The sequence below is a fragment of the Mercenaria mercenaria genome, chromosome 13 (assembly GCF_021730395.1).
Source record: "Mercenaria mercenaria strain notata chromosome 13, MADL_Memer_1, whole genome shotgun sequence".
Classification (NCBI taxonomy): domain Eukaryota; kingdom Metazoa; phylum Mollusca; class Bivalvia; order Venerida; family Veneridae; genus Mercenaria; species Mercenaria mercenaria.
In genome coordinates this window covers 60,507,246-60,521,119 of record NC_069373.1, presented here as the reverse complement: position 1 = coordinate 60,521,119, position 13,874 = coordinate 60,507,246, and the positions used below count along the sequence as shown (strand labels likewise).

At 34.8% G+C, this 13,874-nt stretch overlaps 1 protein-coding gene across 15 annotated transcripts in view; it reads right to left on the bottom strand.

The window, feature by feature from the left end:
- The window catches only part of LOC123530286 (cilia- and flagella-associated protein 54-like), a 112,642-nt gene that overhangs the window by 63,977 nt on the left and 34,791 nt on the right, over window positions 1–13,874 (bottom strand). For 12 of the 15 annotated variants that reach the window (XM_053521975.1, XM_053521977.1, XM_053521976.1 and 9 more), the window contains exons 6-17: window positions 13,705–13,818; window positions 13,265–13,366; window positions 10,699–10,900; window positions 10,318–10,425; window positions 9,808–9,920; window positions 8,951–9,104; window positions 7,751–7,836; window positions 6,876–7,013; window positions 5,776–5,914; window positions 4,420–4,509; window positions 3,568–3,803; window positions 1,034–1,177 (exon numbers count right to left, since the gene is read on the bottom strand). In XM_053521975.1, the coding sequence (XP_053377950.1) occupies window positions 1,034–1,177; window positions 3,568–3,803; window positions 4,420–4,509; window positions 5,776–5,914; window positions 6,876–7,013; window positions 7,751–7,836; window positions 8,951–9,104; window positions 9,808–9,920; window positions 10,318–10,425; window positions 10,699–10,900; window positions 13,265–13,366; window positions 13,705–13,818 (1,626 nt within the window). The remainder of the gene's footprint in view (window positions 1–1,033; window positions 1,178–3,567; window positions 3,804–4,419; window positions 4,510–5,775; window positions 5,915–6,875; window positions 7,014–7,750; window positions 7,837–8,950; window positions 9,105–9,807; window positions 9,921–10,317; window positions 10,426–10,698; window positions 10,901–13,264; window positions 13,367–13,704; window positions 13,819–13,874) is intronic. The other 3 variants (XM_053521984.1, XM_053521985.1, XM_053521983.1) reach the window with 2 other exon arrangements.

The following is a 13,874-nucleotide window of genomic DNA, read 5'->3' as shown; positions in this document are numbered from 1 at the left end:
TTTAGTTTCATTTAAAGCTGTGCTGATTGAAAATGTTATTTTGTTTCAGTATGTGTAGTCATATTGTTTACAAGAATATGATAATTGAGCCGCACCATGAGAAAACCAACATAGTGCATTTGCGACCAGCATGGATCCAGACCAGCCTGCACATCCGTGCAGTCTGGTCAGGATCCATGCTGTTCGCTTTCAAAGCCTATTGCAGTTAGAGAAACCATTAGCAACAGCACGGATACTGACCAGACTGCGCAGATGCACAGGCTGGTCTGGATCCATGCTGGTCGCAAATGCGCTATGTTGGTTTTCTCATGGCACGGCTCAATTATTATTATATTATGTTTCCAAGAAAAATTAGAATTGTTGAATCAAGCAAAGTATTGTATGTTAAAAATGTTGATAAAATGTGCAGACATGCAAAGATTTAAACTTGCATCTTTTTGTTACCAGTCAGATAAGAAAATTTATTAAGAAAAAATGTTAACAACATATACAATTGCATATTTCAGTAATTAGATCTGGGTATACAGAATAAAAAGAAAGTGTTGATTTTTGTGCCATTTACTGAGTAACTTACAAGAAATATGTCCTGAAAATTGAACAGGTATTTGTTATTAATTGTTTTAACAATGTCTTCAAATAGTGCATGCAAACAAGGTAGGCCAACTAAAATTTTTAACATTATAGGTCAACATAAATGTTTAACAATGAACCAAGGTAAAATAACAACAGCAATGAATATGGAGCACTGAAAACTGGCATGAGACTGATGCCAAAATGTAACATCTTTCAACAATAAAATTTAATGTTTTACAACAAAATTCTTTTATTAAAAACATATTGCTTTTCTAGCTTTTTCATAACAGCATTCAGATGTGAATGAACGTAGTATTCAGTGTTACATATAAACAAGACAGAACATTTTTTTGTCTTATTAAAAGAAATATAACATGTGAAAATATTTAAATGATACTGATGCCAGATCACACAGATGCTTGAAATACTGTGATCAATCTCACACAGGCGCTTAACTTACCCGTTTACTAGCTGGTACCCCTTTACCCATACTGTTTTCAAAAGCAAGAGGAGACTGGCCCCTATCTAACTCGTGAAGTGAGGGTAAGAAGGGATCATGCACCCCCTCCAATTCAGGAGGGAGTTTATTAGTAGGGATAACTTTCTGCAATCAAGATATTAAGGATTTTTTCACAGCAATCTGCTTCAAAGTTTAATCATTTTAGTATTAATGTAAACCTAACATAATGCTTTGGCTGGTCTAAAGCCGGCAACATCAGTTAAACTTTCACTAACAATCATACACTGAGACTTGTTCGGAAGTATTTGAAATATTGTTTTATAGATATTCAACTTATGAAAATAACTGAACCAGACAAATGGCAGATCAATTTAATTTGCAAGTAAGAAGTTCATATCTGTCAACGGATATAATCATAATTATTAAGATGTCTATTCAAAATTTTAAGCTGGGAACCAATCTCAGCCTGAGAAACCCATGGAAATTTGATTAAACAAGAGGGCCATAATGGCCCTATATCGCTCACCTGTTATCACTGCACTTAAGGACAAGAAGGTAAACAAGAGGACCATGATGGTCCTGAATCGCTTACCTATCCCCACATGACCCAGTGTTGAACTGAGTATGACGTCATTATTTCTATTATTTGACATAGTGACCTAGTTTTTGAGCACATGTGACCTAGATATCATCAAGATAAAAAATTCTGACCAATTTTCATGAAGATCCATTGAAAAATATGGCCTCTAGAGAGGTCACAAGGTTTTTCTATTATTTGACCTAATGGCCTAGTTTTTGAAGGCACGTGACCCACTTTTAAACTTGACCTAGATATCATCAAGGTGAACATTCTCACCAATTTTCATGAAGATCTCGTGAAAAATATGGCCTCTAGAGAGGTCACAAGGTTTTTCTATTTATAGACCTACTGACCTAGTTTTTGACCGCACATGACCCAGTTACAAACCTGACCTAGATATCATCAAGCTGAACATTCTCACTATTTTTCATGAAGATCCGTTGAGAAATATGGCCTCTAGAGAGGTCACAAGGTTTTTTCTATTTTTAGACCTACCGACCTAGTTTTTAACCCCACGTGACCCAGTTTCGAACTGGACTTAGATATCATCAAGGTGAACATTCTGACCAATAATCATGAAGATCTCATGAAAAATATGGCCTCTAAAGAGGTCACAAGGTTTTTCTATTTTTAGATCTACTGACCTAGATTTTAACCCCACGTGACCCAGTTTCGAACTTGACCTAGATATCTTCAAGGTAAACACTCTGACCAATTTTCATGAAAATCCATTGAAAAATATCGCCTCTAGAGAGGTCACAAGGTTTTCCTTTTTTTAGACCTACTGACCTAGTTTTTGACCACACATGACCCTGTTTCGAACTTAACCTAGATATCATCAAGGTGAACATTCTGACCAATTTTCATGAAGATCCATTGAGAAATATGGCCTCTAGAGAGGTCACAAGGTTTTTCTATCTTTAGATCTACTGACCTAGTTTTTGACCCAACATCACCCACTTTCAAACTTGACCTAGATATCATCAAGGTGAACATTCTGACCAATTTTCATGAAGATCCATTGAGAAATATGGCCTCTAGAGAGGTCACAAGGTTTTTCTATTTTTAAACCTAATGACCTAGTTTTTGACCCCACGTGACCCAGTTTCGAACTTGACCTAGATATCATCAAGGTGAACATTCTGACCAATTTTCATGAAGATCCATTGAGAAATATGGCCTCTAGAGAGGTCACAAGGTTTTTCTATTTTTAGACCTAATGACCTAGTTTTTGACCCTACGTGACCCAGTTTCGAACTTGACCTAGATATCATCAAGGTGAACATTCTGACCAATATTCATGAAGATCTCATGAAAAATATGGCCTCTAGAGAGGTCACAAGGTTTTTCTATTTTTAGACCTACTGACCTAGTTTTTGAACCCACGTGACCCAGTTTCGAACTTGACCTAGATATCATCAAGGTGAACATTCTGACCAATTTTCATGAAGATCTTATGAAATATATGGCCTCTAGAGAGGTCACAAGGTTTTTCTATTTTTAGACCTACTGACCTAGTTTTTGATGGCACGTGACCCAGTTTCGAACTTGACCTAGATATCATCAAGATGAACATTCTGGCCAACTTTCATAAAGATCCCATGAAAAATGTGACCTCTAGAGTGGTCACAAGCAAAAGTTTACGGACGCACGGACGGACGACGGACGACGGACACCGCGCGATCACAAAAGCTCACCTTGTCACTTTGTGACAGGTGAGCTAAAAAGGCAGTTATAATTAGTTCTGAATATTTTATTGTTCTTGCAGTGAATAAGCTCTTTGTGATGCCATAAATGGTAAATGAGAAGTCTTTTTTCCAAGAAAATGATTTCAAATTGTCTTTTACTTTTCATTAAACACTTTATTCAATATCTTATAAATCATACCATCTTAAAATAATTCATGAAATTCTTATGTCAAAGACCGTTCATTTTAATGCATAACAAGTCCTACCTTTGCCCAGCTGATATCGGCAATAGATTTCCCATCAGCTAGTGCTACAGCCTGCCGCGCAAATGAGACATTTTTCAGTCCAAGCTCGAGTATATCTCGCGCCTGAAGTAGCTGGTTCCTTGGATTAACATTGAGAAGAGAAGATGAGAGCATTGAGGTACGACTGACATGCTGGCTCCCGTCCTGCACCATACCTAGGTCTGACATTGAGGAATCCTTCAACGGGGAACGACCATCTGCAGCAAAAAACAATGATAACATATATCATATCAGAAAAAATATAATTGTACTTTCCATAACACTTAGGTTATCTCCATTTGCAGCAATTTTTAATTCATTTTAGCTGTAGTCTGCTTCTTGTTTGAAGTTGATTCCATTAATAAATTATATAAGCTCTACTCATTCTACTACTGAGTATTTAATCACTAGTAATAGTTAAATATGACGATTTTGTTTCATAGTGACTTTAATGGCTTTCTACCCTTTTTGTCCAATATATTTTATATCTAAAGGTGGTTTGAACCATAAAATGGTTGAAAAAGGAAAATATAATGATTCACAACACTCAGAATCAGAAAAGCAACCAAAAACTTAATTTTACAAAACCTCCAGAATTCACCTCAATTATCAAAATTACGATAGCAACAAAAGTCTTAACAAATCTTTTATAACATATGGAATTAACTTCTAACTTCTGATTTTAATTCTTTGCAAACATAATGAAAAAGAGATTCAAATATTTTACCATGTTTTGAAATGAAACTAAATTTACATGTTTTCTTCTAACAAATTTACACTGCTGAATCAAAATACATTAAACACAAAACTTTCTAACTCAGTATTTAGAAATACCTGTCTCCCCAGTGGTGGAGCATGGGGAAGTTGAGTCATCACATTTCTTTGATGAAGGAGTTCTTCTCCAGTTAGTAAACAGTTTTCTAGCTAAATTATTAGCAGCAAAACACAGAATAGTTAGCATTAGGTGAGCAAACTCCAATTTGTGTCATTCCACTTAATTCCGTTTCACCTAAAATTGCGGTTCATTTTGTATTTTAGCTGGATTTTTTTCTTCTAAAACATATTGTTAAACAGTTTTTGCATGGAGTAATACTTGTGTATTAATTAACTGCCCTGTTCTCTTGTACCTCCTGTTCCTTTCTTCTATTAACCTTTAGCCTGCTAGCGGCAAGTGATTCCGCTTTGCAAGATCGGATGTGCAGGCTGATCATAGTCTGCGCTGTTCCCTATTCAGTAAGTAAATTTTCAGTAAAAACCTCTTCGAATAATATTGCCAAAATTAAATAATGGACCTGTCCATTTTAGAAATTTAGCAGGCTAAAGGTTCACTGATAACTTCTCCACTTATATCAGAGGTGGATGGTAAATGGCTTAAAATGTTTTGTTTTTGGTAAAATCATGCTTCGTCAGGACAATGTACTTTTAATCTCTGGGTATATCACTAGTACAAACTACTCACTAAGTCACCTTTGAACCAGTTAATATTGCAACACAGAAAGAACTTGTTATATTATCAAAATGTTGAAAGGCAACAATATTTAGGTTCAACAAGGCAATAAGCATGAATGACACATACTGGTATTGTTTAAAACATAGAATGTTAATGCAAAAGGTTAAGCTGACAAAAATAGAAAATAAAATAAAACAACCGATCAAATATATTGATTGCACAAATCTAACATCTAAGATCTACCACTACTGTGCCCATGTATGTGTGTGTGCGTGCATGCGTGTGTGCATGTTCTGTCGGGTTGAGAGGTAAGGGAAGGGGTTGAAGTTGTTGGCAGAAACTTATTTTAGCTTGAATGTAATGTTTGAAGTGTACTAAGTCACTATGGAGTTTGGTTCCTGGTAAAAGCCTGGACACAGATCTCATCACACTTCTAAGTAAAACTATAAATTTCTAAATTATCACTTTGTTTCAAATGTGTCCATACTGCTGACAATTTACATATTACCAGGAATATAAAACTGACTCTGACTGTTCAAGAATAATAAATCTGTGCCTTTCACGCTAAATAAAATTTCACATATCACACATCTATAAGCAGATACAAGCTATACATTAACTAAACTTCACACAAACAAATCTATAATATGTCTAAGTATAGCCACACATTGCTATTTGTTAGTAAGGACAAAGCGTGATAGCAGCAACAACACAGATTAAAACAGTTAGTGATTATATACCTTCTATCTGGTCCAGATGTGCACTACTTTCTAGTACGAGCCCAAGCCGCAGCACAACCTCTGCTGTCAGGGCTGGATCTACACTGCTGATTCCACACCAGCACAACAGCTGATGAACAACATCCAGAATATATACCCACTGTAACAACAGAAAATACACTCTTAATAATTATGTGTCAAATATGGTATTTGAATAATTTGTTTTAATTGGGTTTAACATCACACTGACATAATTATAGGCCATATGGTGAATTTCCAGCTTTTTAAGGTAGCAGAAGACCCCAGGTGTCACTACCGGCCTTCAGCAAGCCAGCTGGATGGCTTCCTCACATGGAAGTATACTTCACCCTACGCAAGGTTTCGAACTCACATCAGTGAGGGGCATGTATTCTAAAGTCAGCAACCTTAACCACTCCTCCATGAAGGCCCCTTGTACTTGAATAAACTAACTTCCAAATCATCTAGTATATAGTTTCAGTATTGCAAGGGTTAAATATTTTTACACAATAAAGCAATTTAGCTGGCTTGCAATAGTTTGTTGACTTTACTTTGGTGACTGCTTATGTCTTGGATAAAACCAACAGTGGGTATTGAAAACCTAATTCAGTTCTTTAGCTGGAAAATTTTCTTTTAGCATATCATTAAAGCAAAACATAATTCTCAAGTTACTACTTAGATGTTCTGAGCAATCACTAACATTTGCTGGGTTCTACATTTTAGTCTGACTTTGCTCAGTCTGCTTCACTCACCTAGCAGGAGTTTTCAATTTAGCTTATCAAGACCTACTAACCAAGCCTGGTTCCCTCACTTGACCTATTCTCACTTTTACTGAGATATATGGCTTATTTTCATTTCATATGGGTTCATTTACTTCGGTGGGTTCTCAGTTTTACCTAGATAATTTGGCTATCTGAATAAGTATTCTGGTTCACTTACTTCAACTGGGTTTTCACTTTTACTCATTTGAGTTGAGTACATAAGTTGTCTGGTTCGCTAACTTTGGATTTTCTACAGAAATAGTCTGGTTCACATACTATAGCTGGGTTCTCACTTTATTTAGACATTTGGGTTATCTACATAAAATTGTCTGGTTCACTTACTTTAGTTGGGTTCTCCATTTTGCTCAAGTATTTTGGGTTATCTACAGATCCAGTCTGGTATTTCTGGAACACTGCTTTACATTTGTTCCACAGAAACAAAGCGGCATCAACTATCACATCCACCTCTATAGTCTCAGGCTATGAACAAAACACAACCATTGTTATATCCAAATATATAAATTCTCTGATCTAGATTTGTATTCATAAAAAAATCTGTGTTTGAAATCTTCTCTAATATACTGGCTGATAAATACTGGACTGAAATATAGATCATGGCACCATCAACATTTCTTCAATATTTCATCAAAGCCTTAAATTTCGAAACAAAATAACAAGAACTGGTGATTTTTTTAGTTTTTTAAACTCCCAGTTCCTGCCTATCGATGAAAATAGAACTCGACTTAGACAGTGATTACAAGACATTCAGTATAAATTACGTCACATTTAAAAAAAACTTGAAAAATACAGAAAGCCGCAAATCAGGGGTAAGAATTTGCTTGAAAACTGAATACTGTATTTATCAACCAATCAGATTATTCAGTTAAAAATTACTTCAAAGTTGGCAGTATTTTGAAAAACTTATTTACATAAACTTTAAGTCAATGACACAGACTCATTAGACAAGGCAATATATAACATCTGAATTTTAAGAAGAAAAACCTGTCATGTAGATGAGAAAATACAGTAGTTAAAACAGAAATTTTTATATAAAATTAAATCTGCCGATTTGATTGGGGGAAGAACACTGTGAAACTGACAGCTTTAAATGAATACAAAGTGAAACAATACTGCTTTATCAATGTTGCAGTGTATACCTGGTAAAGCAATGTGGTTAACAGGTACTAAAACATTTAGCAAAAGATATGTGAACTTACAGTGAAAGGTCCAGAAATGACTGACATCAGGATATCAGCAAGTAATATCATCTCATCATTCAGGTTCACTGATCTAGTTGACTGGGCTGAAAAAAAATTCATGATACAAATAAGAATATCTAAAGAATATGTTATCTAAAAAATCTTGATATCTCTATGAACATATTTTTTAAAATTGCAAGATTCAAAGATAAGTGTTGAGTAAATACCTTATATCAGAAGTTTAGTAAATTGATCAGTGAATCCTTTGCAAGACTGTTGAAAATAAAAACCATTGTAAAACAATTAAAACTATGTTTAGATTACAAAAACACTGGTATAGCTGGATAGGAAATCTCTTTACATGAAAATCTGTCTTTACATTGAGATCTACTTTTACATGGAGATCTGCCTTATCATGGATATCTGCCTTTGCATGGAGCTGTCTTTACATGGAGGTCTGCTTTTACATGGAAATCTGCCTTTGCATGGAGATCTGCTTTTACATGGAGATCTGCCTTACCATGGAGATCTGCTTTTGCATAGAGATCTGTCTTTGCATGGAGAACTGTCTTTATATGGAGATCTGCTTTGACACAGAGATCTGCCTTATCGTGTAAATCTGCCTTTACATGAATATCTGCCTTTGCATGGAGATCTGCTTTTACATGGAGATCTGCCTTATCATGGAGATCTGCCTTACCATGAAGTTCTGCCTTATCATGGATGTCTGCCTTTACATAGAGATCTGACTTTACATAGTGATCTGTTTTTGCATAGAGATCTCCCTTGTCATGCAGATATGCATTTGCAATATCTGCCTTTGCATGGAGTTCTGCCTTCACATAGAGATTTGCCTTTGCATGGAGATCTGTCTTTACATGGAGATGTGCCTTATCATGGAGATATGCCTTATAACAGAGATCTGCCTTTGCATGGAGTTCTGTCTTTATAAAGAGATCTGCCTGTGCAGGTCATATGGCTACTTTCCAGCTTTTAATGGTGAAAGCACACACCAGGTGTCCATCCAGACAATATTTTTGCATTGGTGGGCACATAGTACAGCCACCATTTTTCCACAAGCCAGCTGGAAGACTTCTTGACATGACAATTTGAACAGAGCTTAAACCAGTTGTGTAGGTAGGCAAGTGATACACAGCAACCTTAACCACTCAAAAATGAAAACTTGTCAGACAAACAGGTTATTTTATACAGCCTTACCAAGAACTGAAGGTGCAAGTTCATGATCCACCTGATCTTCTTCTGCCATGGATAACGCTGTCCGTCTATTCTTCTTACTGCTCATTATCTTCTCCATTGCGGACAAAATCTGGAGACATTTCTCATCCCACACATAACGATCATCACCAATTATCTGCAAAATCAAATCCAAATTTTAACTGCTTTAGTCTTATTTTCATCTGGTTTAAAGCTGACTTTTTTTAAGAAAAAAACAAAAACAGGACTTTAATTGGTCATACCGATTGTTACAAGTAGAAAACAAAACATAATGAGCCAGATGTTTGGAACTTACTGTTCGTATTGAGCTATATGTGGACTTAGTATAACTATAAAAGGCCCACATTTATCAATAGTCCAAGCTGAAATTTAAGCTCAGACTTTTAAACACAAACTTGTCAGTCTGATTTTGCATAGACATTTAAGGTCTATAGAACCTTGACTTGAGAATAGAATGATTTATCTTTGAGTATATAATCAACTTGAACATAAAACCAAACCTATAGAGGTGCATATAAAACTATACTTATTGAGAAGTATAAAAAAACTATACTTACGGGCCAGTATACATAGTACAGTGCAATCTCTATAGGACAATACACTTTAAAAGTGTGTTACTTGAACAGTTTGTTAATGTAGAGATTAATTTTCCAAGAAACTGTTCCTGTCAGACGGTTTCAGCTTTTTAAGATAAAATGAATAAGAATGTTATGTGTTCCTTGGGACTGAATTCTATAGATTGACAAAACTGCAATAGTCACAAAAATGAGTCCCTCAGGAAAATATTAATGATTTCACACTGTACACTGTAAATGTGATACTAATATATTAACACATACCCTGAGATAGGTGAGAACTGTGTCACTGAGCACTTCAAACACATCCCATTGTTCATAGCAGAATGCATACTTCACAATCTTGATAGCCCCTTCAACTGTCGCTCCATCTTCACCTGATTCAAATGCATATTTACATATTATTTTATCAGGTTTGATAATTTTAGCTATTCAACAAAATTTCAGCTTCATGACGCAGTCAGATGAATAAATGAAATGTTCCTAGATATTTTACCAACTTGTTATCTGCATGCGAGATGATAAATAATTTCAAACATAAAGGATAACATTATATATACAAAGACAAATCCTCAAGACTATTAATGACCTTATTTTTTTATGTCTGAAACAAACTTTATATTAGATGTTACTGTAAATGGAAGCCAGATTAAAACTGGCTACTGCAAACTGAGTTTATTCTTCTCTGTCTCTACTACTCTAACCTTAACTTAATGCCATTGTATAAAGAGTCTCTGAACCAATATGGCTAAAAAAGATAGTACAGGAATATACCTTTAGACGCCATTTCCATGAGTGACTTGCTGGGTACAATACCAGCTAGGCCAACCACACCTACAGGACTTGTAGGTTTTGGCATAGCTGCTCGGACGCCACCTCCACCTGATCAAAGACAATGAAAATAATCAGTGTACAATATCGCATAAAAAATGAACCAAAATAATTGATATGTGTACAATATTTTTTTGCAATTTAGGCTTATAGTGTTCAAAACTGTCACAGAATTAAAGACAATATGAAACAAATATTGTTTCTAAAAAAAATTGATGAAAAAATTTCTTTCCCTTATTCAATAAATGAATAACTGAAAACCAGAATTAAACTTCCAAATGCATATAATCTGTAGCGTACATGTAAACTTCATGTATGAATTACCTGCCAATATTTCTTGTGCAGCCATGAAAAGTTCAGCATACACATCAAGTATCTCAACCTCAGAGTCTGGTGCTGGGGGTGAGGTAATGAGAATTCTCCTATTTGTGTCATTCAGGGCCTCTAGAATACACAACAGCTGTGTGGAGCTTCCCTCAAACATGTCATGAAGTAACTTCTCACTGGGAGTCCGAGGCCATTGTAACTGCAATATACATTGCTATCATATAGAAAGGGTAATCAAATAAAACTAAGGCTGTTTTAAATGTGCCTTTTTTGATTGGAAGGACATGCTATAAACAGGACTTTTTTTTCTTTTTCTATATTTGATTGAATGTAATTGCTGCTTGATGCAACAAAGAAAAACATTTGAGCAGTGCCATGAGAAAACCAATATAGTGGCTTTGCGACCAGCATGGATCCAGACCAGCCTGCGCATCTGCGCAGTCTGGCTAAGATCCATGCAGTTCGCTAACGGATTCTCTAATTGCAGTAGGCTTTAAAAGCGAACAGCATGGATCCTGACCAGACTGCGCGGATGCGCAGGCTGGTCTGGATCCATGCTGGTCGCAAAGCCACTATGTTGGTTTTCTCATGGCACGGCTCATTTATACAATGAATGCACTTGTTTATAAAAACCAAGGCATGTTGTATTTGTATAATATAAAGCAGAAAATGTTCTAGGAGGCAACTAGTCACTAGGTAATATACAGTCGAGTCCACTTAATACAAACTCGCTTGATATGAATTTTCGGATTAAACGAATAAAGTCCGAATTCCCCGGCCGAGTCCTTCTATTTTCTTTGTAAAATTATTTCGGTAATAGCAAACTCGCTTGATACGAATAATCGGTAGATACGAACACATTTTGGAAGTCCCAATAAGCTTAAATATTATACTTTTCCATCTTTTGATACAAATTAATTTTAGAAGTCGGGGCCGTTATAAAATGTGTTGAAAATAATAATATGGTCAAGCTTGTGCCGCGTGGTAATTGGACAATGGAGTAGTTCACACTTATTCACAAACAAACACTCGGTCTTTTGTGTATCATGTCAATATAAAAAAATTTAATCAATTAACAGGTCAAGATTTAAAAAGGTGTAAACATATTATTGACGTTCTAGTGTCGATACAGGTAGGCTGTGTCTTACAAAATATACAAACTTTTATACCTCTTAGAATGCTTAGTGTCAATACAGGTAGGCTGTGTCTTACAAAATATACAAACTTTTATACCTCTTAGAATGCTTGTTATGTAGTACAAGCTTCAATGTTGGTGGTAGATATAATTTGGCGCTCTTGACCTCGACCGCACATTAAAATTTAAATTAATACAGTTTTACATGTTTAAGTATGACTTTTCTTGAGTAATTTCAATGTTATCTGCAAAACTATTAACTACTTTCATGTATCATAATATTGGAATCTATTCACCGATGATACTGGTGATACTGCCCAAATTGCTCGGACAAATTATCTGGTCATACATTCATTAATACGAATTTCGTTTGATACGAACATATTTCTTAGGTCCGGATGAGTTCGTATAAAGCGAGTTTGACTGTAATATGTTTTTCTGTCTTTATCATGCTTATATTATAGCTAGCCACTTTAAAACTGATGTTTTAAAGTTAAGGATGTAGGAGCGAATTTTTCTAACGTTAAGAATCTTTTCATACCATGTGAGCTTGAAGAACATTAGTTTCTAAGACAAACAAGAGAAGAAAAAACACAGGTCACTAAACTTGTTTTATTTTTATAGGGCATTTTCTATACCCACTCTAAGCACTTCTGAAATTTTGTAAAATTGAAAAAAACGGTGGTACATCATAAAACATATAATATCCCATTTAATGTTATAGAGATTTCATGTCTTACAGGTTAATATGAATACAAGGTGATGTCAGTATTATATAAGCATAAATATCACTAACAAATCACTTTTTTTTTTACCTGTTGACATAATTACCCCACCCACTTTATTTTCAATGGAAAAAATGTATTTAGATCTACCAAAAAAATTCTGACGGTAAGATTTTCAAAATATTTTGCAGCTTTGACACACAAAAATGCTTCAAAACGGAAAGAAAAAAGGTTGGGGTCATCGTGCATCTAAGAAATTAAGAAAAAACTGTTAAAAATGGGTGAGTTTTGATATTTTTTGTTCTTTTTGTTTTAATCTATATTTTCTAGATAAAGTAAAGTGCTATCTTGAAAACTTTTATTCCAATTATAGCTTATTATTATATGTATCAGTCAGGAAAATATCAAAACCAAACCTGATCTACTCTTATAGATATTTGAAAATACCTACCCCTACCCCATCGTAAATCTTACATCAATTTTAGGCAAATGCCAGCCAAAAATAAGGGTGAAAAAAAAATTCGCAAAAAGTAGAATGTTTTATTAAATGGTACATTATTAGTCATATTTTAATTATTTCGCGTTAATTTTTGGCAAAACTTTTGTTAGAAAGCTATATTCGAAGAAACATTTTTCAAAATGGTGGATATCTTGAAAAAAAAAACGCTCGTACATCCTTAAATCAAGAACTGGTTATACATACATTCTGAGCATCTTTGAGATTAGCCCTTGTTTTTGGTCTCAGTAAACCTTTGGGTCTTCTTCGTGTTTCATAGACAGATCTACGGAACACCATTATGGCCATCTGAAATAAACACAAAGTTCTGTAACCATCATTTCATAAACAGGTAAAATACAATGCCAATGAAATAAGTTTAACACAATTTTGTAACTGTGATTTTGCAATTTTAACTCTTAAGATAATTTAACAAAGTAGACAACAACTAATCTCTGCAGGATATGAATAATTCAAGCTGTCCTGTAAGTTATAATTCTGGTGTGTACACCAATTTAAAATTCATAATTTTTAATATCTTCAGATTTCTTATTTCCTGCGTATTTTTAAGCACTTTCACAATTACACAAGTTGAACCATTCATATTAGAAGTTTGCACTTGTAATGAATTCCATGCTGAAACACACCTTGATAGTAGCTTGTCTGAAAGCTACTTCTCTCTCGGGTGAATCCTCGGCATTGCTCATTGATTCCAGTTGACTTAACTCCTGGATCTTTGACAGTCCTCGTCTTGCAAAACTCTGAAATTATCAATCACTTACAGTTCAGAAGAGAAAACTGAACGTAAGATTTAGTT